Source organism: Melopsittacus undulatus, chromosome 3 (assembly GCF_012275295.1).
Source record: "Melopsittacus undulatus isolate bMelUnd1 chromosome 3, bMelUnd1.mat.Z, whole genome shotgun sequence".
NCBI classification, from domain to species: Eukaryota; Metazoa; Chordata; class Aves; order Psittaciformes; family Psittaculidae; genus Melopsittacus; species Melopsittacus undulatus.
In genome coordinates this window covers 117,229,972-117,256,202 of record NC_047529.1, presented here as the reverse complement: position 1 = coordinate 117,256,202, position 26,231 = coordinate 117,229,972, and the positions used below count along the sequence as shown (strand labels likewise).

The 26,231-nt window shown below is 41.2% G+C and overlaps 1 protein-coding gene across 4 annotated transcripts in view; it reads right to left on the bottom strand.

The window, feature by feature from the left end:
* UBR2 (ubiquitin protein ligase E3 component n-recognin 2) overlaps window positions 1-25,107 on the bottom strand; it is a 46,939-nt gene extending 21,832 nt beyond the window's left edge. For 2 of the 4 annotated variants that reach the window (XR_004549449.1, XM_034060461.1), the window contains exons 1-18: window positions 24,977-25,107; window positions 20,199-20,458; window positions 18,233-18,311; window positions 16,589-16,702; window positions 14,618-14,745; window positions 13,525-13,663; window positions 11,945-12,007; window positions 10,705-10,825; window positions 8,441-8,548; window positions 7,503-7,591; window positions 6,737-6,835; window positions 6,564-6,662; window positions 4,020-4,183; window positions 3,824-3,923; window positions 2,644-2,772; window positions 2,168-2,351; window positions 1,585-1,646; window positions 729-839 (exon numbers count right to left, since the gene is read on the bottom strand). Coding sequence is in view for 3 of the 4 variants with exons in the window: in XM_034060461.1 (XP_033916352.1) it covers window positions 729-839; window positions 1,585-1,646; window positions 2,168-2,351; window positions 2,644-2,772; window positions 3,824-3,923; window positions 4,020-4,183; window positions 6,564-6,662; window positions 6,737-6,835; window positions 7,503-7,591; window positions 8,441-8,548; window positions 10,705-10,825; window positions 11,945-12,007; window positions 13,525-13,663; window positions 14,618-14,745; window positions 16,589-16,702; window positions 18,233-18,311; window positions 20,199-20,458; window positions 24,977-25,054 (2,127 nt within the window). In the remaining variant the exon portion in view is untranslated. The remainder of the gene's footprint in view (window positions 1-728; window positions 840-1,584; window positions 1,647-2,167; window positions 2,352-2,643; window positions 2,773-3,823; window positions 3,924-4,019; window positions 4,184-6,563; window positions 6,663-6,736; window positions 6,836-7,502; window positions 7,592-8,440; window positions 8,549-10,704; window positions 10,826-11,944; window positions 12,008-13,524; window positions 13,664-14,617; window positions 14,746-16,588; window positions 16,703-18,232; window positions 18,312-20,198; window positions 20,459-24,976) is intronic. The other 2 variants (XM_034060463.1, XM_034060464.1) reach the window with 2 other exon arrangements.
* Window positions 25,108-26,231: the final 1,124 nt, after the last annotated feature.

Genomic DNA, 26,231 nt, shown 5'->3' with positions numbered 1-26,231 from the left:
TGTGGGAGGGAAAGAAGTTTCTTGCACATAAATCAAGTTAACACCTCGCAGAACCAAATCCTATTTCTGTTTTAATCTGTGTCTCACTAAGAAAATCACTTTAGACGATCACCCTGGTGGGTGGCACTGACACTGCAGCACCCATTTTATAGCTGTTGTGCTTGAAACACCTAAGACCTAATTTGTACACACACAGAGAACATAAGTTTAGTGATGGATGGAGCAAGCCTTCAGCAGCACAAAGGAAGTATGAGAGGTAAAAGCCAAGAAACACTCAGTTCTGTGCTGGTTCCAATAATTCTGTGTGGTCTTTGGATTCCAATTACTTTATAAACATAGACAGTAATAATCTTAATTGTGTATATTTTCATATTTGATACACTTTGATGTGATGGTGGTGAATGCATTACTAGGGATGCACAGATTAATTCTGCGCTTCATGTTGCTGTTGGACAGTACACAGTAAAAGGGCAGTAACTGCCTTATACTGAAACTTCTTTATGCACAGAGCAAAGTTCACTGAGCACTGCTGCAGCCCTTAAACAAGAACTTCTGACTAAGAAATCAAAGGCCAGTTTAAAATCACCAATATACAAATGATGTGAAGGGAGGCAGAAGTGCCTCCCTTGCATTGCCTTCCACACGATTTACATGAGTGAAGTTTGGATCCAAAATGATCTTGGGGGAGTTAACAGAAAACACTGATTCTACACCTACTACGTACTTACCTGATTAACAAGAGAGAACCCATTTCTCCTCCACATCCCTGCATGCACTTGAGCACAAAGGACCAGGCATCGTAGAGGATGTTCTATTAGCATAGGTGGGCTAAGTTCACTCTGCATGAAGAAAATGCAGTATTTTGATATACACAGAGAAAATAAAATGGGAAGACTGAGGATATTTGTGAACAATAAATAGTTGGGCAATACAAGAGAGAAGCAAATCACACACCCCCCTTATAAAATGTGTGTTTGATGAGCCTATTCAGAATCTACGCATGTTAATCAACCTTATATTCTGTCTTTACTGCACAGAAGTCCTTCACGAGGGCTTTGGTTCATTCTTAATGAACATTATCAGTTTAACAACACAGTCATTTGCTTTCTCTCATTCAAAGGTTAAGTACTTCTTTCAAAAGACACTGAGATTTCTTCTCCCAGTTATGTTTTCTCTTTTAATTCATCTTATTCTTTTTAACCTCCCTTAAAGAAACAGCGTATCAATAAGAGCATGCAGGAAACAAGGTACAGCTTGGGAAGAGAACGAGAACCCAGGCCAAGGAGAAGGAATCAGATCCTGCCAAGAGTTTCTGCTACCAAGAGAATGTAATGCATGAAGAACAAAATATAAACCTTAAATACAAATCTTAAGTTATTTAGGGAAGCAATACCAATTGCTTATGCTCAAGTCATTAATACCCATGTATTCATTTTTAAGAGGTAATTTTATCTATTAAAGAGAGTCTCTCTGAATAGAAGGCATAGCAAAAAGGTCCTTTGTTTTAACATCCTACACTTACATGACCAATTCAACATTCAGCATTAACTGTATTTAATGAATATGCTACATTTAATTACATACCAGGGGTAGTAGCTCTGGAAACTTATATGCCACTTCAGTTTTACTCAGCAAAACATGCAAGCCTACATAAATACATGAAACAAAAGCATATATAATATTACACACAGTATTTTATATCATTTGAATAGGGCAGCAGAGGTCACCTCATTTACTAGTGAGCCATTTTCTGCACACAGCAACAAGTAAGGCTGCAGATTTATCACCCTGCAGCTATGCAGCTAATTCCATATTACAAAGCATACATTTGAGGAGAATGTCACTTTCCCCATTGTATCTGTGTAGGACCTGCAGTACCAGTGAGATTTTTGCCTCTCTCCTCACTCTGTCATGTCCCCTCAGTGACAGCCAAGAGCCCTTGGGCTATTAGGACAAATTATCATAACTGATACCTCATCCTTTCCATCAGTCCTTATGATATAGGACTTTTCCTGTTTGACAGAGGAGAGGCTGTCAAACAGCTAGAAAAAGGCCAAAACGCATCCTGTTCAGTCTTTAACCAACTGCTGGGTGCTTCCTTAGGGCCACACAAAAACCAAATCACATATATACAACATTTCCTAAAGCATTTTGAACTAGTTCATACCTGCAAGTAAACGAGAAACTGGGAGATGAATGCTAACTTTTTCCTGAGAAACACAGTATCTGATGGTCTCCACTGAATGTCCACACATACTGAGGACAATAGGCTGTTCTCCATCAGTAAAACCACTGTGACACTGCATCAACACATTCAGGCATTTCTTGTAAGCTTCAATTAACACTTTTTCCTAAAAGAAAAAGATTACAGTTTATAGAGATTAGGGAAAAAAACAACTTTCGGATGTGTGACAGAACTCACTCTATAATGTTTTTAAAAGAGCTTAACCACCTCCTTATGAACTGGTCAGTTCAAGCCATAAAGGATGTGCTCAAATACAGAAAAGATTTGCCCTTGCTCAGAGAAGTTGATTTTGGCTTATGGTGTAGCTATGCATTAAGCTCAAGTGTTACACATACTAATGTTTGTGGGGTTTTCCCCTTCGCATACCCACATGGAAAAAGAATTCACAAGGAACTTACATCTAATGCACACCAGTCCTGCATCATTGAAATAACAAGTGTTAATTTCATTTGCAACGTAAACGCCGCTTCCCATTCTGGTTCCATTTCTATGTGCTGTCCTACTTGACGAGTTATGGGATCCATACCCTAAGAACAAAAGGAATTACCCATTTCAACAATATATCACTGAAATATGCTGACAACATCAGCCTAAGTGGGAGACAATGGTTACTTGTCCTTACAAACATATCGTTGTTACAGCAGGAAAAAAGAAGCTTGGGACCATCTGAAAAAGGAATTATACACACTGAAAGAATAACATGAAAATGAATCAGGAATTGGAAGAGGAGAATACTGGGACAAGAAGGGTTTCAGATTTCAACTCTCTTATTAACATCTGAAGAGACTTTAGTATTATGAGTACAACAGTGTTTGCATACATATTATCTTAAATGTGGGGTTTTTTGAGTATATTTTCTAGGCATGTACTATTAAAACGCAGTGAAGCACTGAATAAAGACAAGTGCTGTGGTACCCGATCAGTTCTTGGCATAAGAAGAAATAAAACCAGCACAGTCTGAGGAATACAACATATTCAAGAGACAATCATAAACACACTAAGCCAAGCATTGAGGAAAGTATACTACTGAAGGACTGAAAAACGGGAGTGATTCTGACATATACCTTACTGATCATAAGGCCAACTTGTCCTCATAAAAGATGCACTGCTTTTAAAATACCCCTCTTAAGGTAACATAGCATGTGAAAAGGATGGGAGTGGGGGAATAAAATACAGTGAAAAGATGTCTTAGTATGTCAGGAATTATTATTCTTCAATACACAGAGCAACTCTGCTGACACTGGAATAACTGCACTGTGAGGGAGAACAGCTGGTTAAGATGGACCAGACTTCACTCACACAACTGTGTCTTAAGCTGCCTCTAAAACTGCACAATAAGCCCTAAATGCCATTTTTCTTTTTGAACTGCTCTTCCTTTTTACTGCCCTCTGCAACAAACTACATTGAGAAGAGTTAGGTGAGATGTTATGTTTCAGGAAAACACGATGGCTCCAGAATTTATAGCACACTGGTGATAAAAGTGAGAGGACATGAAGTTCCTTCCACTTTTTTTTCTCTCATGACAGCTATCTTACTGCTTTAGTTTTGCAAGGGTCTAGAATTCACAGATATACATACCTGCATACACTTGAGTAATTCTAAGAAGGCATCAAAACCCTCCAGGAACTTCTGCCTCAAGTCATCCGACCACTCGGTTGGCTTACTTATCAACACATACCTGGGTACATCACAAAAGATGCAAGTGTTAGTTTTGGCTTTCTTCTGAAGTCCTCAATTGATCAATCAGCACATAGTTAATATGCAAGATACTTACTTGAGATCCAAAATAAGGCTCTGAACACGCCTGAATTTGAAAGCCTGCAGAGCAGTGTAACGTTCAAACTGAAACCTGCCTTGGATGTCACGGTGCCTTAAGTGGTCCATAAAGGTTTTGATGATAGTGGTCATGAGATTTTCTTCTGTTATTAACATTCGAGCCTATGCCAAAGTACATTGAAATTTGCTGTAATTAACAGACACAGCTAACAAAGAGTGTCACACTGCACCATGAAGCTTATCGAATACAGGAATTTTCACCCAAAAGAGTTACACCAATAATGAAACCAGAACATACTGAAAGCAAATCTTCCCAACATTCACAGAAGAAAAATGTCACCTAGCCAGAAATAATCATAATCCAGATCTCTTTCTTCAGATCCCTTCTGTACAGAAGTTTGACTACGATTAGGGCTCCTGCAAACCTATATAATTATGACACAAGGCATATGTTATTATGTGCCTTATAATTAACTTGTACCTCCCTTTAAGTGTGTGCTGTCTCCTCTCTTATAGTTGAAGCATGACCCCTTTAGGGAAGTGACAACTCTATTCACAAACCATCAAGCCCCGCAAAGCATCTTCCAAAGTACTAAGGAACTGTACAGTGCAATTTCCACATGGAAATTACATCAAACTACTTAGAATTCCCCACCAAAAGCTACTGCATACATCCATGTTGTAGGAAACAGGCATCACAAAGCCTGACAATCACCTTCCACATGCATTCTAATCCAACCCAACCTGACAACAGAGTAGGGGGCACTAAGAAGTTACTGCCACCTCCTGTTTGTGAGCACTTCCAGAACTCTCCCATACTGTTGGCTCACCAACATTTAGTGTGATGAACCTTGCAGTTATTGGATCTCAGGAGGATTTTACTGGTAGATTGAAGGCTGGCCACTCTGATCAACCTCAATGACACCATGGTTATTGGCTAGAGCTTCTGGGTCCTACAGTTGGCAATGATACTTCAGACACAGTTTCTAAAATGCTACTGTGGGGGTGGGTGGGATAAAATCTAATGGCTAACATTTCCCCACACAAAATCACCACCAATACAACCACCCATCCTCTCGCAAGCCAAAAAGCCTGTTACTTGAGAGCTCAAGCACTTAAATTACTGAGATCAGACTGAAAATGTTCCTGCAGGCAAAGGGTGGTTTTACATTCTTCAACTTATTCATTAAGAATGAATATACATATCTAAAACATGTATAAATAAAAATAATTCATGTGGTAGGAGCTTATCATCATTATTTTCATGTCATGAGTCTATTATATCCTATGAAGCAGTCAAAACCAAATTGGCTTTCCTGTTTTTGCATGTTTTTGAAATAGAAAACATGTAAAGGGACATTGCAATTATTCTCCTCTAAGGAAACCCCTTTTAAAAAAGCAATGTATCAATGCACATATTTCACCACCCATTTGCCAAAGGAAATAAACCATACCATAACTGTTTGAGTAACAGTTGGCTAAGTCTAACTGGAAGTCTGAATATGGGCAACATTCTATTGGCAGCATGAAGATTAGAAGGGGTAACACAATATTGCCCTGACCCATGGAAACAAAATCTTGACGGCTGTAGGATGTATGGATAACATCCACCCGTAGGAAACTTGAAATCAGCTTTGCTCAGGACCATAACTGCCATGGGATCATAACTGCCATGCTACTATTGAATTGGAGAGCCCAATTAAGCTGAGTTGATTTGGCAGGATTCAGAAGCATTCATTTTTGAAACAATTCTGGCTATGAAATCAGACACTTCTTTCCAGTCTAGCTTCCAAGCTTCATTTGCTCAGTTTGTAAGACAAGCAAAGAGACTTATTGGAGCCTGGAGCAAAACAAGGAGAAGCTGGTGAAAGAGCAGCAGAGTTAGTGAGCTGCCAGAAGGAACAGTGCCTGAAGCACTGTAAGAGAAATGAACTAGAAACCTGAAATAAGGCATCGTCCAGGTCTAGAAGTGCCACAGGAAGTAGGAAATACCATGAGACAACTGTTACTTGCACTGGTGTTGACTGGTAAGTTAATGTAAGGTTGATCATGTATAAAGCTGCCCCAGAATGGTATGCTCTGAAACCACGATATGCAAACCATAACAGACTTCTATAAGCAGTAACTGTGGCTTAGTATGATGAGGAATCTACATGTTTGAGTGTATCTAAATAAACATTTAAGTATCTTCCTAGAAAAAGGTAAAAGAAACACATAAAACCTCAAACTACCCAGCCTGCTCTGGGAGCTCAGGGTCAGACTTTGCCATGTTGAACACTTTAACTGCTAAACCATAGTAATGTACGCAAACAGTCTGAGTGCTGGGCAGCAGTAGTGCCTTGCATCTCATAGACGTTTGGGCTGGAAAGGACCTTAAGTTCATCCAGTTCCAGCTCCCTGTCACAGGCAGGGACACTTCCAATTATCATTCCACATATTATTACTTCCAAAGCAACGTTACAGAAATCTGCAGTCTTGACTCAAGAACCTTGAGTGGCTTTCAACAAAGAAAGATTTCCTTTTTTGGTCTTTTAGTACTTACAAGAGAAGGCACTGTGAATATCTGTATCGAGAGGTCAGCAATTGAGAACTCTCTGTCGTGGTCATCTTTCATAAAATCACTCTGCAATCGCTCATAGTTCTATTAAGAAGGAGGCAAAAAAAGGCAAGGAGTGCCAACTATCAGTTTTTAAAAGAAAGACAGGCACTACTCACCAGAGTAGGTACAGTGAAGAGTTGGACAGACAGAGCAGCCACCGATACTGCCCGTTCGTGATCATCCTCCATATAATCTCTCTGCAACTGCCGGTAATTCTAAACAACAAGGGGAAATTCACCTCTAATCCACACTGACCTGAGTTTTGAATTTAAATGTCTGCTCTGGGAAACTTTAATGCCATGATAAAGGGAAGAGAAGCTCTTAGGGATTATTATATATGTACTTTGTACAAAGAATATGACAACTTAATCTGCTCGCATGTGAGACCTGCTCACTCTCATTTTCACAATAAATGCTAATGCTTTCATTTCTACTCAAAGTGATTTGTCTTCAGCAGAGTGAGTAGAAATCTGCAGTGCTCATTTAAAGCACTTCAAATACTCATTGCTGCAAAAATACTGATCAGCATAACTGAGTTTCAGCACTATTTCTGAGTAGTGCTCTAACAGCTTACACAACGAGAAGCGATTAGCTCTTGAGAAGCAATGGCCTGCATAGTTGATGGTGAAGACAAAAACATCTGAACTGCTTTAGCTCTCGAGAGCCTGGAAAGGCCATTTTCTTCCCAGGAGATTAGATGCCATTATAACTAATGTTTTGAAGACAGAAACAAGGTAGTCAGCATTACATTTCAACTCTTCATTTCAAAATAAAGGGGAAAAAGTTCGGATAACAATGCATTTGAGGCACTGGATGCTAACTAAACCCTCTTCACTGAACAGCTTAAGCACTTTATTGGCTCTTTTTGAGAGAGATACTTACTCTTGCAAAGCGAATAGCAAAAAGTTTCTTGTATTTCAAATCCATAAGCAGGCTGCTCATGAACAACTGGTGATACACATTTCTTGCTCCTGTCGAGAAAAATGAATGCAATATTGCATGTCACTGTTTTGTGTCAACATGGAAACATTCAGAAAAGATTTTACAGTATGAGGTAAGGAAAATCTTACAGGAGGAGGTGTGTGCTTTTTGGAGCACAAACTGCTTTGATTAAGTCAGGTGGTAGCAAAGGATGGGGAAGAATACACATGACAAAATTCATCAAGCAATGTTCTTTATTACACTAGCATGTGTTACTTCTGCCCTATGCCTTAAAGAGAGGCATTTTGGTTAATATGATAAAGATGCTGCGTTCCTATAAAGCAGGGAAACCCAAATCATGGAATCATAGAACGGTTAAAGGACCTTAAGATCACCCAGTTCCAACACCCTGCCCTGGGCAGGGACACCACTCTATTGTTTACTCATTTTCCTTTAATGATCACTGTCATCTGTGTATTCCTTCCCCAGGCTGCCCAGGGCAGGGCTGCAGTCACTGTCCCTGCAAGTGTTCACACAGTGTGGAGACGAGGCCTCAGTGCCATGGGGCAGTGGTGGCCTTGGCAGTGCTGGGAATGGTTGGACTGGGTGAGCTTAAAGAGCTTTTCCAACCTGGCTGAGTCCATGATTCTAAGTCAGGCTTAATTTCAGACTCATTTGAACAATGAGATTTAACACCAACCACAGCTACAAATGGTCTCCCCATGTTCTTGTCTTTCATCTATTTGTAGTGCACCATGAAGGGACAGATTATAACAAGTCAGGAAATTCTGCCTATAACACACCACAGTAAAAATGACTGAATAATAGCAGCTACAGTAAAGGGAAAACTTCCATGCACAGCATTCTTTAGTATTTTCCAGAGGCTTGCAAAAACTCACCTTTCCACAGCTTGGAATCATACAGCATCAGCTTATCCACAAGAGAAGAATTTTCACCATCCGGCCCCTCTTGTAAACCAACCTGACACAGTATTCGACGAAGGCCATCTTTAATGAAGAGAAATGATGAAAGTTACTTATAGTTGGACACAAAATTGTGCATTTTGACATACTGGAATCTTCTTAAGACACGGTAGATGCCATAGAACCCTCCTTTCCTTGCCAACACAGTAACACTGCTCAGATTTTGCCAGGAGAAACACACATATTTTATACCTTGCAAGTTTCACACTAATCTCATGGAACATTTGGAACCTTGTGAAAATTGACAACCAACCATTTGTTTCAAAGTTAGCAAATAACATAGTGCTTTCTTCAAAGTGCTGCTTGCTTACTGATAGAATAGTTATACAACAGGCTAATTTTCTAAGGTATTTTTCCTGTTGAGAGTCCTACCAAAAGGAAAATAGAATTCATACATGAAATGACTCGTACACTCATGTGGGTTTTAGCTTACACTTACTAGCTGCTATTATTTTAAAGCTCTTTTATTCTACTGGAAAGCAGTAATAATTGTTATTGTATGACCATGTAAATAATTATATGCTTGCAAGGAAGCCTGCCTCTGCAACAGAACTCAACACAGACGTGTTCAGAGAGTGTTCAACCTCGCTTTGTGCTGCAGGTGATACGTATTCACTGACACAGCTCCAGGACTTACATGTATCAGCCCTTATTTCTGCTCTCTGTTGAGCCACCTCAGCTTCTCTCAGGCTGACAGTGGCTTAGTGCCATGTGTACCATACGATGAGCAGTTCTAGACAGTCTGTAAACTCCTACAGCAGTTTGGGGGTTATTTCTGCCTTGCAGAGTTCAATTCCAACTACTGTTACAAAGGGTAACAAATCAATGGAAACTACTTTACTGTACAACAGATACTTATTGCTGAAGGACTGACTCTTGCTAGAAAGAATGTGCTAGTCAAGCTTGGGACAAAGGTCCATAGTAAGGTTTCTCACTTTATTCAGACTTTATTCAGGCCTCCTCCTGATACACGCTAGGATACTACTGGCCATCCTGGCTACAAGTGCACACCAAACAGTAACTGAATCTAGAGTCTGGGGGCATTTGTTAAAAAGCTAAGGGAAACAAACTCTTGTAAAGAGTGGATTTCACAAAACCAGGCTCCAGAGAACACTGCAAGTCTGCATCACAAGGTGTGAGGCAGTTCAAGTAGCTGAGCACGCAGGTCACAGACAAAACGTAGGCATACTGCTTACCATCAAACCTTCGTTTTGCCCTTGTGAATCATAAAGGACAATACATTTAATGAAGTGAACTCTGCAGGATTTCAGAAACACCACACACACAAATCAAAGCATATACTCAATGCTTTCATCTGTACTTTGATACTCCATTAACGTATTCAACTTACTTTTTTACAGCTGTAATTTAGTGCTGAAAATTAGTGACTTTGACATGTGGCACCAATGACATGGCACAAATCTAGGCTTAGGGAATATGAGAAAGACAGTGCCTGCCTACACTTTACACTGAAAGGAAAAATTACCTTAGAAATTAAGTATCTTTATGTCACTCCTTTCTCTGAATACCTATTATCTGCCAGCAACACTGGCAAAGAGTTGAACAAGCTGCAACCATAACTCTCCAGGAGTTTGATTTATCTTTAAAAATAAGCTTACACCAATATAAACTACTTATCTTTCAAAAAAGATGACATAATTCAGAGATCCTGCACCTGGAATCCTGGCTGGTTTTTCAGTTATCAAGATAATAAAACATGTAATCTCTGAAGAAACCTATGTAGAGCATATATGCAATATCACAGCTGAGCATGCTTTTCTGATAGTTCTTGTTAACACTTACAGGTGGAATACTTCTGAATAGCTTTGGTTTATCTAATCAGGTTATTTTCAGCTTCCTGCATCCATTTCAGAACAAGTAGGGACTGAAAAAACCAGCTCGTTGGCATCCAACATTTAACAGTGATTCTCAGTTCCTGCTCAACAGCAGCCAAACATAAAACAGTACCCGAGAAGACCAAGACTGGAAGTGCTTTCATATGGAAGTTAGAGCTCAGAGCAGCACTCCAGCAGAAGAAAACAGAACAAAGTCTGACAAGTTATTAATAGCTTTGCCTTACATATTACACATCTGAAAGAAGCAGATTAAACTGCTTTAGGAATTCAGTTTGCCTCACAAATATTCTCTAACTTATCTCAAGCAAGTTCAAGTTTGCCTACCTGAATATCCAATAACACTGCCAAGCCACGTTAGGAGCTTCAGACCAAAGCTCTGATGGGCAACAATAGACGAATGCATAACTTGTACTTTCAATGGCTTTGTCTGACGACTGGTATTTCTCTTAAAAAGAAAAGGCAAAGGGATGTAATGCATATTTAAGTGAGGACTAGCATACATTTTACATAGGAACACAGCACTCAGATGATTAATTTCAATATTTTAATATCAATACATATACTAATTACCAACACCTACATAGGGAAGCAACAAAACCAAGGAAGTCCAAGCTTTATTTAACCTATTAATATTTCAAAGACCTTATTTTATGCAGTATCAACATATTTAGGCCAATCCATTTTCCACTCTTGGCCTCTTATCAATGTACACACTGCTCTGCTGCGTTTTACTGATAAGCAGGCCCATGCAACCTAACACAGCCATGCACATTTGTTCCTCCTGTGACATGCAAGTCACACACCAAGGAAAGGAACTGATTGCCCATGGGCTATTTTCAAAAACACAAATGAAATACACAGAGGTAAAGCAAGAAAAAGCATTTCCCCATATCTCTGTGTTCAAAAGTTTAATAGTTGGATATTACACATAAAACCCCTTTGTTCTTTGCATAGGTGGCAAGTTAAAAACATTGCACAACTTTATCTTGACAGATATGTTAATGTCAAAATAAGCTTAAGGCCAGTAACTAGTTGCAGTACTTGTTTTTCAGCAGTAGTAGTATACAGAAAGCATTTCTATTTCATGTGATTAAGTACTGCACTGCAGCAGCTCAAGAAAAATTAAGTGGAAAACATTCCTGCCATGTTCTTCCATAGAAGAACTTTGTAACGTACACATATTACACACACATACACACACGTATAAATACACACACACAAAATGAAAGGGTATTTGTAGTTTCACACTTGGATTCAATCAGTAGCAATTTCCATTACCTGTGAAAAGACACAAATAACTTCATGCTATAGGAGTAAAACTAGAAGAGTTTAACTTCGCTGATTTGCACTGACATGCAGCTCTGAAAGATGACATTGGAAGTTCCTGATCACACTCTGTTTACTGATGGGGAAAGGCATCTAGGAACTTCTTTTTAGGAACTGATTTTGGTTGCAGCGTGGACCAGAGTAGACAAACAAAACCAGAGCCTCAACCTGTATTTTGATACCTCTACTATGCATACTGAGGCAAAGATGAGGCAAACAAGTAAACAATTTTACTTACCACTATGACTGATTTTGCTTGATCGCAGTACTGAAAGTCTCCGTACCGAACAGACCTACGTCCCTTGAAATGTGTAAAGGAGTAACGTTACCACCAGGTTCTGAACAAGGAGTTTAAATGCTGTTTTACATGAGTATAAGAGATACAGTAACAGTTTCAGACACACGTTAACCACTCTTTCTTTCACCTTCTGCGTGCACTAAGATGCAACCATCACACATTACAAATACTGAAAACTTATCCTTAGTACTAATGTATCAATCATTAGTTCGGGCAGAACTTAAAGATACTTTAGGCATTTCAAAGCTTTTAAAAAGCAGATACTAAAGCTAACTGGTCTTCTAAACATACAAATAAAGCACCTGATTTATTTCCAAACTGAAAGGCTTCCCATCTTTCTATACTGTTAGCACATACATTAAAACAGTTGACTGGATTTCTAATGTATTATAGACAGAATAGCTTACTGAGATTTTAGATCTGGTCTGATGCCAAATCATTGTTTCAGGCATAACCTTCTCATTTCTTTTAGATATGTACACGTATCTAAGGATTCATATTTAGGATGAGGGCAGAGACCACCAGAAGGGAACAATCTCCAAAGTGCATCCTACAATCCACGGCACATGCTCAAGTCAGCACATCCTCAGAGATCAATAGGGAATCTTTTGGTTACTGATAGCACAGAGCAGTGGTAATACAAAACCAAAGTCTAGTTCAATGTTAAATGATATAAAGTGGTTGTATTTCCTTTCCTACTGACATCCTTGAGGTAATTTAACAACCCAAAATGGCAATTCTCCTTGCCATTTTGGAAGAGCCTTCCTCCCCACAGCAGCCCCCCAAAAAGGCACAAGCCAACAAAGCAATATAAAAAGGCCACTCACTTTCAGAGCAGCTGCTTAGAGGCCTATGGCACAAATAACAAGATGCAGTTGTCCCCAGAAATTGTCCCTTTCTTGGAAAAAAGGCACACAAGCCACAGTGCAAACACAGCTGACACCAACATACTAGTTAAAATTACATTCAGCATGTAGTGATTCTGAACTCATTGTTCTTGCTAAACACTGCATGAAATGTATTATCTCTTCCTGCCATTCTCATCTGACAATGATGAAAATGAAATGAAAACCAAAACAAACACAAATATTTCCATAAGCCCTGGAGCAAAAGCAGTCAATTAAGGATTTAATCCCTCAGAGTTGACTGGTGTTATCCTGAGAAGCATTTCCAACGCTCAGGAGCACATAGAGGGGCTCTTTCAACATCAGCTCCCTGGTGTACAGTAAGGGATGAGCTAAATCTGCTACCTGTCTTTTACACAGCAGCAAGATACACCCTGCTATCTACACTCCCAATGCTTACTGGTATACGGTTACACTCAGTAACACTGAGATATACTCAGTATTAGGTCTGGTTTGGATTAGCCAATGAGTTAATAAGGTATTTCAGGGTGACCTGACACACAGGGCTCAAACCCATTAACCACATTTTGGGAAAACAAACTAAAGTAAACATAGTCATATCAAATCAACATTAGGGTAAGTGTAATCACAAGTTCTAGCAATACATTTACTTACATCTCTATCTACTGTTGTTGCAAAACCAATAGCTTCCTTCTGCGTGCAGTTGACAGCCTTCTGAAGAGTATAAATAACTTGTTCATAGGTATGGACTTCATCATTGAACAGCATGCAGTAGTAAGTGTCACTCTTCTCACTTCAAAGTAAGGATTGAATTTAGATAATTCAAAGTAATGCAATTTTAAAGACAAACTTCTAGGTTAACCAAGTTTTCTAACCCAAGCCTGAGCTTCCTTTGCTACACTGGAACATATCTCAATCTGACAACCCCTAACTTCTACAGGAATGTGCATCTTTCCTGCAGAATTAAGTCCCAAATGAATGAAAACTTAAGACAACACTTAAGTCTGAGTATTATTTGTCAAAATTTGTTGATTATGACTTGATATTTTCCTACTAAGAAGAATGCTTTGCCTTCCAGTGCAGCTGTGCTCAATGCAGTCCCCATAGCTTCTGAGAGATGTCACCCATAGTGGTGTTATTTTACCACACCTGGCTCCCTGTTATGGCATAAAAGTACTATTAGACAACAAAATGTTGGCAGGCTCTTAAGAAGCTGAAACTCCACAATCCTCAAAGCCATAACTTACTAAGTTTACATAATTCAGTGCAATCTTTTGATTCCCATCCTTTAGTTACACAGCATTCTTACACAACACAAAGATAATAGCAAATGAATCAGTGATAACTGTGATGCTACAATCCACTTAAACAGTCTGAATGCTTCAAAATCTGTCAGTGGATCACCAAAAGTACAAAATCCTTTTTCCATCAGAATTTCAGTAACTTGGACCATTAAAAATTAACCTGCCACTTCTTTTACAGTGTTGTATTTTTTGCTAGTACTTCCCTTTCAATGTTAAGAAAACAAAGGTATCACAAGGATATTGTTTCATCATCAGTATGGAAAGAAATGAGCTGCATCATCACACAAAAAATACAAGAAAACAAATTATTATGATTATTTTATTTCATTGTCTGCAAAATATTCCTGACAATTTAGGAAAGGCAGAAAAAGTACTTAAAACTGCATCTGCTATTGTTAGTATTTGAAAACCTTTAAGAGGCAGAAGACAAGGACTATACTTACAGCATATCTAGGCCAGGCAATTCGTTTTCCTTTTCCCATGTTAATATATCTACTGCATATTTAAATGTGATGGCAAAAATATTATAAGCTCTTGCTACCATATCTTCTGGTAAGTGCACAAGAGGGTCCTGGAAAATAAATAAAAAGAGCAATTGGGAACTTAAACGAAATTCAGAACCAAAACAGTCACATTTGCACCTCTCTGTCAGATGATGCAAGCGTCTTCAACGACTTGCTCTAAATGACTTCACATTTGAAAGAAATAGAGTCAAGAATCATCCAGTTTCCTTCTTCCAGTTCTTCACTGACAGCTGCCAAAGCAGTAATCCAACATTCAATACCTAAATGTTAATTTGTCTCTAATCACTCAAATTTCCACTCACTTCTCCATTTTCGCTGTCTTTGCTCCCACCTTCTAACATAGTTCTGAAGATCTTCTAGCCTCAGCTGTAAGAAAATCTGCTTTTTCCACAATGTCTTCAAAACAGAATCTGAAATCACTGTATTTTGTCCCACTTACCAATATTAGTAAACTGCTGAATACAGCCATATATATTATATATGTATATTATATATGTATATATTGCCTTGTTTTATATACATGCATTGAGAGGCAAGAAGTATTATCTATCCAAGTTTCTGCAACATCCAGTACACTGGGATCATGACGGATGCTGCACATCTCTAACATGCTGTGGTATATGAATAATAGAATGCCTACATATATCTATGCATTTCATAATCATAGAATGCTTTGGGTTGGGATAATGATCTCCCCATGTCTCAGTCTCATTTACAGCGAGCTGTTCCGCTTTTGTATGTGGACTACTTGTCTTTGTGCTGCACTCTCCAGGGTGCTCTCCATTTGACATCAGCAGCAGCCACTACAAACTCATCCTCCTCTCTCTGCCAGAGTAGAATTGCTGCTGCTGCAGGTGGGGAACTGAAGTGAGGAAGGGAAGGAAGAAGAGTGCTGCCTCAGTCTGCAAAGCCCACTTTTTGGAACAGCAAATGAGAACCACTGCCAACTCTGATGCAGGTAGAGTACAGGTACTACTCTCATTTCCTTCCAATCCATTTCAATGGATTTGTGTGTGAATAAGAAACATTTAAAAGTCTCCTCTGAAAGGATTATTCTTCTACTAGTTCAAATGTTTGATGTTCAGAGCAACTAGTCCCTGTTGTACGAAGCTAGAAAGGGAACACTGCGTGCCCTGCAGGTCACCTGGCATATACTGGGTCACTGACTCAATTCCTCATTTGATATTTTGAAGTATGTGTAACTGCTAGCCAATTAAAGCGTTTCACAGTAGCCCAGTTCCTGGTTTATGATTACCTAGGACCTAATTTTGTGTTTCACCACAGCTTCTGTTGTATAAAAATGGTCACAACAATCTTTTCAGAACTTCAGTCTGCACAATCTCCAGGAGGCCCTTGACAGTCAGCAGTTCACCTGTACTAGCACTGTTGTCTATTTACCTTCTCCACCACCAAACAAGCTTTTATAGACCTCTGTATCTCCATTATGGCTTTCATTTAACAGCAAGTAGCTTTGATTTTAAAAACCTGTGCACTTGGCTTTGGTAAGAATCAGAACACAAATAGCACAGACAGCTTAACCTGGCTTCTTCATGCACATGATCACATGTGGATGGTTTTCATCACGTGGCAGACTCCCTTCACCTTTCAGAATAGGACAGAAGAACAAAGAACCAGAACTAAAGCTGCAGAGGCAACCAAGAACATACAGAATGAAGCCTTTAAGTAGAAAATGTAATTCTAAATAACTCTTTAAGTTAGACACTAATTTTGTCTAACTAACACAGCAAGGTTTGAATACTACTGCTCAATTTCTTCCCACCTCTTGTGCATGGTATACGAGACTGAAAATAACTTCATATGAATGATTTATATATACACATATATATACAGAGCTGATGTTTTGAAACACAATGCCTTGACTGTTATTACCTCTTCTTCTGCAGTCTCCGAAGTGTTAATTTCATGCTTTTGACAGTAAGGACCTTCTTTCCAAGCTTCTGTATCACCACAGTCACAGAAACCTCCTCCACCTGATGTTGTCATCTACAATTATTTTACAACAAAGCAGTTCATGTGAGTATGCATACACATACATGCGTAGTCATACACTACATGTGTAGTCATAGCTAAACTACAAAAGCATGACGAAGCTTTAGTCAGTACCCTATTAAAGTAGACCAGTGGAAATATGTCTGCTTCTATAGTGGCTGAAAGCTTTTCTACTTCATCAGTTTGCTTATGCCAAAAGAAAAGAAAACCCTACAAAAATCAAACAAAATCACCCAAACTTCCAACCCCTCCATGCTGCCCCAACTGAGGGCTGTGGGGCTCTCCTGGATCAGGGGTTTTGACCCTATGACTTGCAATGCCATCTGCACTACTCCAGATTCTCAGTTGTAACCTGAACAAAGCTGAATTGTTTCATATAGCACTATTACACAGCAAGCAAAAGATGTGCTGCTTTGAGTGAAAGGAGTTTACAGACAAAACTCACACTGTTCACATAAGTCTTTGCAAGCACAGAAAGAAGTATCTGAAAACTGTAATGATATATTGACATTGTTTTAGTACCATTTATTTTAAGGCTAAGACCACCTCAAATTAACAAGTGTAATAATACTTTTTTTGAACCACAACTATTAACTGATTTATAAAGAATTCCACTTGCACCTATTTTTGCCATACAGGTACATTCTGTATATACAGGTACACCCTACAGATGGGCATTGGAAAGAACATCCACTTGCACTTCTGGATGCCACCTAGCCTTGCTAATTCACTACACTTGCAAACTGAAAACCTACATCCAAGAAGCGTGCCCATAGCAGCAAACTGAGCTGGGTTTCTTGTTTGGGGTTCTGGGTTCTGTTTTTGTTTTGGGTTTTTGTTTGGGGTTTGGGGTTTTGTTTTTCCCTAAACCCTAAAGCTCAGTGTAAGCATGCAGTGATCAGACTGACATTAACAGCACTGCAGTATTGTCAGAAACTGATCTACAGAAAGGCTGCATTGAGTTTTCACTCAGCTTCTTAGTTTAAAAACACACCAAAGCCTTCTTAGGTATTCTTTGCAGGGCTTTTTAAACTCATCTATACTACTAATAGCAGTACTAAAATAAACAGCATCTACAGTTTTAGTTTTCTATTTTATGTTCAAAAGCAAACAAAAACACTGCTATTGCACAGATTTTGGTAACAATTCAGATGTTTAAAAGCCCTAGTTTTAAGTAAAAGGTTTCTTATTAAAAGTTTTTCAATTCCTTTAAAGACAGTCAAACATCACACTGAAATCAAGTAAAAAACCAGCTCTAATGCTGTATCCAATTCACATCTTAGAGATAACACACATCTGTAAGCTTAACTGGTGTGCATAAAATGCAATTGCTCAGTACTTTCAAGTGTCAACTTTCAGAACTTACACTCGGATCAAAACACTCAAGTTCTTGAAAGATTATTGCAGACAGAATTCCAAACGTTGTGTCCATCCAACATTTTGGAATTCTACATTCTTAAATAAGGAATTTGACACACATGCAAAATTAATGACTACAACACATATTCCAGCAGTGTTACTAACCCTGTATCGGTGTTCTCTGTGAATACTTCCAAGAAAGCACTCCATGCATAGCACACAAGTTGGGTCAACTGCACAGTCCCTGAAAACACCAAGAAATGAACAACAACAAAAAGGCAGTGTTAAACAAATGGGTTTGCCTTTAATTACACTTTTTACAGCAGGTAATTTTCAAATATCACCAATAAATCAAAGAAAACTGTTAATGCACAACAGGAAACATGAACAGTCTTACATCTGTGTTCTGTCATCCAAAGAACACGAAACTCTACCTTGATAAGAGCAACAGCAAAAATATTTTGTAATGACTTTTGAGCCTGACTTGAGCAGAAGATTGGATAAGATGGCCTACAAAGACAGCCCTTCTAACCACAACGACATTATGATTATTTTGCTGTATTTAAATCTTTTTTCTACTCAAAGACCCTCAGTATAAATAGTATTCACTCATTCTCTAAATTCTACACCAATGGCTTGCACCATTCTGTTTTCAACATACCTGACAGTATTCCCAAGGATGATATATTGAGTTGTTTGTCTTGAAAAAGCAGGTGTTTAAAAGAAATTAACAGAACTCCCACAGTTTTCATTAGTACATATGAAGAGAATTCATTCACTAACATATTACTTCTAGGCTGCAACTTGACTTAAATGAAAACATTAGTTCTGGTTTTCCAGTTCTTTAGGACCAGATTTCATAAAAAGGTACTAAAGAAGCTCTGGAAATTCTTTTTATAGCCTCTTGAAAGTCTTCATCCTCCCTACCCTATTCTACTTGAAAAGGTACCTTACCAAGTAAACCACCTCAAGTCCACCCTGAAACAGAACTTCAGAGAGAAAGGCCAATAAGGTATGACGTTTCTGGAAGAGGAGGCTACTAGACAGCAAAATTTGCCTAGGATCATTTCCATCCCCTAAATGAAGGGGATGAAAACCCAGAAAAACAAAACCTTGCAATGAAACAGATACAACCCTCTCTCTGCCAACCCACCAAGTGTTCAAGTGTCTGAAAGAGTGGTAGAAACCACACACAAAACAAGAACAATCTGTGGCAGAGAGGGTACAAACTAAACTTGAACTACAGGCAGATCAGGAAAGAGAAGATAAGGTAATGGATATACAGCTAGGAATACACTGGCTTAAAACTGAAGGGTTTTTTTAACTATTTGGAATTGGTTAGTGGTTTCCTGTCTCCTTTCAAGTCAAATGGTATTTTTTTAGAGAGACCTAAAGATAGAGGTAGGGATGAAACAACAAGCTGGTATTCCCATTTTAGCATCCAATAGATTGGTTGAACAGGTCATGGAAAATGGTCAAAAATACAGGATCAGCTCTGACAGCTGTTATTAAACACCTCAATAACATGCACACAAACCTGCCCACTTCTGATTAATGCACTTAAATCATAGAATCATGGAATGGTTGGGGTTGGAAAGGCCCTTAAAGCTCATCCAGTTCCAACCCCTGCCATGGGCATGGACCCCTTCCACTGCAGCAGCTGCTCCAAGCCCCTGTGTCCAACCTGGCCTTGAGCACTGCCAGGGATGGGGCAGCCACAGCTTCTCTGGGCACCCTGTGCCAGCGCCTCAGCACCCTCACAGGGAACAGCTTCTGCCTTAGATCTAACCTGAACTTGCCCTGTTTCAGTCTGAACCCATCACCCCTTGTCCTATGGCTGCAGTCCCTGATGAAGTGTCTTCCTTTTTTTTTTGTACAGAAAACACTCAATATTTTGCTAATTCATATTCTTCCACTTACAGATCCATAGTGCATTCGTTTTCCCCTGGTTCCAGCTGTCATGAAACACTGCAAGGTTACTTTGAACTGCACCAGCTACTAAGAAGGATAAAAAATGACTGCTCCTGCTAAGCCCAGGACACATGAGGACAATGTACTCTTGTTGAAAAGCATTCCCTGAAATCATAAATCCTCCAAATTCCAAACACTTCACAATGCTCAACCGACCTACCTGCAAGAATACGTAGGCTCTCCCACTTTAAAAACACGGCCACAGAGATGGGAAGGTTTGTTCGCTTGCTCAAGCTTTGGAAAACCAAATGCAGGATCTTCACCACAGAGGTACCACTCCATTGGTCCCAGCAGAACGTGTTGTGCCAGCATGTCTTCCTTTTGTGGGGCAGGGTTAGGCCCCCTGCAGTAAATTTTTGGTACATAGTAGGCCAGATGCTGGTATACTTCTTTCTGAAGGTCATTTGCTTGCAGCCATTTCTTTCAAATGAAGAGGAAGAAGAACACAAATTGCTTGTTAATAAAAATACCAATCACAGTTCTAGCATCAAGACTTTACAGCATCATGACTTTACAGTTTCTAACTCAATCTAAACAGGCAATGCAAAGCTAGAAAGGCACGCTTCCTTCTACGTGTGAAATGTAGATGATCACAAAGGCATTAAGAAAGGAATCATTAGTTTCCCTGCCTGCACATTTTATCCTTTTGACACACAAAACTCTTTGCAAAACCACAAGATTTAAGAGACCAAATTGTTACACATTTTCCTCTGGGATGCATGAGCAGGAAAACGTCCAAGATTAGCAGTGACTGTTAGGATAGGGCCCGGACTATGCTGGTTGCATTTCTCTGGAGTGCAGACTGATGCTGCCAGCTGGGGACACAGGAGGAACAGAAGCCTGGAGTTGGCAAGGAGCAGGCAAAGACAAACGTACAAGCAGAATGGCAAACACAGCATTAGGTACCGGTCCCTCTCATTGAATTTCAGCACATCACCTATGAAAACTAAAGGGACTTGGTTTCTCCTACCACCGAAATAACTTATCTGAATTCCTATTTCAAGTGTGATGTAAGAACCATGAATTCCTGGACTGGGTTTGTGTGGCCCCAAGTTTTAGTAGCAGGGGGCTGCAGAAGTGGCTCCCCCTAAGTCAAATAGAGCCAGTGCAGCTGGATCCAGGACAGACACCACAGGCCAAGGCTGAGCCCATCAGTGATGGTGGCAGTGCCTTTGGGATAACAGATTAAAGAAGGGAAAGTAAGAAAAACACCTGAGCAATTGTGAAACAGCTCTGCAGACACCAGGGTCCGTGGAGGAGGCAAAAAGGTGCTTCAGACTCCAGAGTGGAGATCCCCCTGCAGCCCATGGTGCAGCCTATGGGGAGGCAGCTGTGCCCCACAGCCCATGGAGGTTAATGGGGGAGCAGATTTCCACCCACAGCCCATAGAGGACCCTATGCCCGAGCAGGGGGATACCCAAGGAAGCTGTAATTCCATGGGAAGCCCACAGCAGAGCAGGCTCCTGGCATGACCTGTGGACAGAGGAGCCCACACTGGAGCAGCTTTGCTGCAGAAGCTGTGACCCCAAAGAGAACCCACCCTGGAGCATCCTGTTCCTGAAGGATGCACCCCATGGAAGGTACCCAGGCTGAAGCAGTTTGAGTACTGCAGCCATGGGAAGGACTCATGTTGAAGTTCATGCAGGAGCTGTCTCCTGTGGAGGATATGGAGGATTCGGGAGTGAAGTTGAGCCTGGGAAGAAGGGAGGGGTGGGGGGAAGGTGTGTTAAGATTTGGTTCATTTCTCATTCCCCTGCTGTGGTTTGCTCGGTAACAATTTAATGTCCCCCAGTGGGGTCTGTTCTGCCTGTGCTGGTAACTGGTGAGTGTCTCTCCCTGTCCTTGTCTCAACCCACAGCCTTTTGGTGTATTTGCTCTGCCCTGTCTGGCTCAAGAGGGCAGTGACAGAGCAGCACTGGGGGGCACCTGGTGTCCAGCCAGGACCAACCCACCACAATTCTCTTAATCAATGAATTGTAAAAGACAATGTTGACAAAGGTTTTTAAAAGCCAACAGACAAAGATTTGCAGCTGCCATAAGCCACTGAAAAACTCCCTGCTCTTGCCAGTAGTTGTTTGGCATTTCTTCCCCTTGAATATACACAGAGTAAAACAACCCTCTAGGACAACATTTGTTTTATGTCTGCCTTATGGATTACAACTTTATAAAGGTTCAAACTGTAAATTAAGGTTGCAAGGCTTTTAAAATAAACAACTGGGAGCAAGCCCATAGTGCAAGTGTGCACTGATTAAATCCTGTGTTACATAAACAGCCTTAGTCTGCCATTTCTCATTGTAAATATGACAACCAGATACCCCCTGGCAACTTCAGAACAAGAATTTGGAATCAAACTAAAACTGTACATGGAAACCAAGAATTAATTAGACCAAAACAAGTGGGTTTGGTAATCAAATGTTACAGCCTGATTTACTCTGAATTATTTATGACTTACTCTAAAGAAGTTATGATTGAGACAATGGTTGTAGTAAGTTCCTTAGGATACAGCCAGAGGCAGCACAGCACTTAGCCCTTGGTTTTTCTTTAACATATTGTTCACTAATATTAATTTCATTACTGATCATTAATATTAATTTACTGAACTACATTTTCTAAAGCAGAAATTGACACTAAAAAAACTAAACAACTTATTTGTAAGCACAGCCCTTAGTAGACTAAGATGCTTTCCTCTCACTTCTCTTTCCTTAAGTTTGAATCCTTAAAATCCTAAGCAACCTACTAAACCTTTCTGTATTGATCAATTATTTTTATTCAGCCACCTGTTTTCCAAGGAAGTCCATGGGAAAAGGTTGCCAAAAAGCCACATCCAGATAATCTCACCAGGACCCAGAGAATTCCACACAAATGAATAAGGTTTTCACGACTGCTTTTCCCCCAGCTCATTCATTTTTCCCTCTCCTTTCACCATTTGTGCCAAGTGTCTCCTACCACCAGGAACCAGTTAAACTGAGTTTGTCTCTTCTATGTTTTCCATTTCATAAGATCATTTTTAGATTATTTTCTCGGGCACATGTTATTACACCTGCATTTTCCTCAGAAAAAAAAAGTACCTTTAATTTCAGCTTTTAAGTTCAGCAATACATGACTGAGCTCTACCTAGAACATCCAGCGTGTACGTTAGCTACCCTACAAGCTCAGACAAATACCTAGCCAGAGAAAAATCTTGTTCCTCGGGTAAACAGCTTTCCCATCCCCAAAAACCCTGGGAGTAGTTGCCTAAAGTTAGGTGTGGCAACACTGAAAGTCATCACACCTAAACTCTTTTGGAGCCAGTTCTACACACATAACTGTGTGTAAAATCAGCTCCTGGCTCAAGGAACATCAGAAGGAAGTACAAGCTACTAGGACAAGGAAACAGGAAGGTAAGACAGAAGTACTGTTGTGCATGTAGAATTGCCTGTGTCTGTTGTGCTGCCTAGGAGGCATTGGGCTCCAGCAAAACTACTCAAAACGCAGCAATCTCTGCTTCAACAAAAGCATTTTGTATTCAGGCAAGCTTTCAATTGGTGTTTGTCTCCTCTTGCAACCTGAAGTCACACGGAAGAAAAGCTAATGTTCCACTCTCCCCAAAGAGGGAAGTGTATCCCTTGTCACTTCCTCTCCCCTCATTCTCCTGCAGCAGTTTTTGACCGCCCTGGAAAAGTACTGACCAAATGGTCCATCAGGGCTTCTTATTAAATCCACATCTAAAATAAAGAGATACTAGGAGAACAAAACATGTAATACAAATAAGCCAATTATAGCTTGTGCTAGTGATAACAGAGGATAAAAATGAGAATGAAGTGACCAATTTTAAGCTGGTGCTTGTACCTGTAGTGAATTCCTAAATGTGCTCCACTTTTGCACATTTGCCTTGGGCTTATCTATAGTGTGACCCAAAAATAACCTGCTACTCACAACAAGACAGTCTGAGCTTAGTTTGGGCTACTTTATGAAGTGCTTCATTAACTATTTGGCTTGCTGTTGAGCAGAAAGAAGCCTAATCCTGGAGGTAAACAAGCTAGGATATAGCTAAGGATGCACATTTGGCCATCTGATCACACCTCTGTCTGCAATGTAAAGATACTCTAACACAGCACAGAATCATAGCATGGCTAAAGTTGGAAGGGGCCATTGGAGATCATCCGGTCTAACACTATCTTACATTTTCTTCTGGAAAGCACTCACTGTAATTCACATTGAAATCCACACAGGCAGTTCTTCACGTTCCTAACCTACAGATAAGAACATGAGCAGTCCCAGTGTTTTAATACATAAACCCAGTTCCTCAAATGCACAAATGTCAAAGAGCTGGCATCTGTGCCAGAAACAAAAGTTTCTCTGAAAACTTCACCCTTACTTCACTTTCAACTACTCTTTATAGAGGCAAGAGAAGTATATTAACACCAGTAGATTACTTCAAACATTACGTCAATTTCACTACTATTTCCTTTACAAAGGCCCCATTCCAATAGCCCTAAGCTTACCCAGTGCAACCCTTTGTTAGGAGAGCATCCAGAATACCCAACAAGAAAGAAGAACACTATAAACTCAGCGCTACAAAACCTTATTTTCGGGCACACATCGACCTCAATAACCTGCGGAGGGGAAACCTTCAGACACCAAGACACGACTGAAGCGAACAGACAACAACCGAGGCATGAGGAGCGAACATCCCGGCTGCTACACAAGGAGACCAAGCGGAGGACCGAGGTGCCGAGCCGCGGCCTCGCTGCCACCGCGGCCCTGCTGCCTGGAGGGTACCACCACACCAGGAAGAACCGGCTGTGCGCTCCGAAGGACCCCACTGCCTCCACACCGACACCGGCCACAAGACCGGGCCGAGGGCGGCCAGACGCTGCTCGGCCCTGCCCCGGCCGCCGGCCCCGCGGCCCCCGGCTCCTTTCCCTGTCCGCCCCGAGCGTTCCTGTCCCCGCTTACCACAGCAGTGTCCTCAGCGGAGCACTCCAGCAGGCTCTTGTCAATGGCCGGCACCTCGGCCTCCAGCTCCGCCGCCATCTTTCCCCCCCCGCTCCGCCGCCGCCGCCGGGGCAGGGACACCCGGAACCGGGCCCGGCCGCGCAGGCAGGGACACCCGCTTCCGCCCCGCCCCGCCGTGACGTCACGGCCGCGGGGGGCGATGGGAGGTGTAGTCTGGCCCCTGCGGCCATGGGGGGACGGACAGACACACGGACAGACGGACGGACATGGGCCTTGGCTGCTCCAAGCCCCTGTGTCCAACGTGGCCTTGAGCACTGCCAGGGATGGGGCAGCCACAGCTTCTCTGGGCACCCTGTGCCAGCGCCTCAGCACCCTCACAGGGAACAGCTTCTGCCTTAGATCTAACCTGAACTTGCCCTGTTTCAGTCTGAACCCATCACCCCTTGTCCTGTGGCTCCAGTCCCTGATGAACAGTCCCTCTCCAGCATCCTTGTAGCCCCTTCAGACACTGGAAGCTGCTCTGAGGTCTCTATGCAGCTTCTCTTCTCCAGCCTGAACAGCCCCAATGTTCTCAGCCTGTCTCCATACGGGAGGTGCTGCAGCCCCTGAGCATCCTCTGGACTGGGTCAGACAGCTCCATGTCCTTATGCTGAGGACACCATCACTGCACACAGTGCTGCAAGTGGGGTCTCAGTAGAGCATAGCAGAGGGGCAGGATCACCTCTCTCGACCTGTGTGTTTGACTTCAAATTGGCAACTACAGCTTTAAGACAAATGTTACTATAGTGCAGAAGCTATAAATGCTATCACCCTGCTTGGCTCCTCCAGGGTCCTGCTCCACCCCAGCTGAGCCCTGCAGCCCAGCCTTGCTCAGTGTGACTGTGCTTCAGGTCTGCGAGTTGGCAAAACAGTCACCCCTCACAAGGCAAACAACCGCCCTCCATAATTTGTTTCATTATGGCTAATACAGGCTCTGCTTCTGACGAGGTCTGTATGAAAACCTGTTGTACCACTGTTGTCTGTGTGTCAGCACCGCACCACTGTAATTACAGCCGGGCCTAAACCACACGGCACCCGAGTGGCGGCTTGAGCCATGCCAAGGGCTGAACACCACATCATCCTTGGGGGATTGCTGTGTGGACCTAAGCATCGCACACAAGCTAAATGCTGTTTCCACCTTGCACCCACCATCAGCCTTCACAGAGTTGAGGACCTACCCTGCAGGAGCCTGTCCCAGCAAATCCTAGGAGGAAGT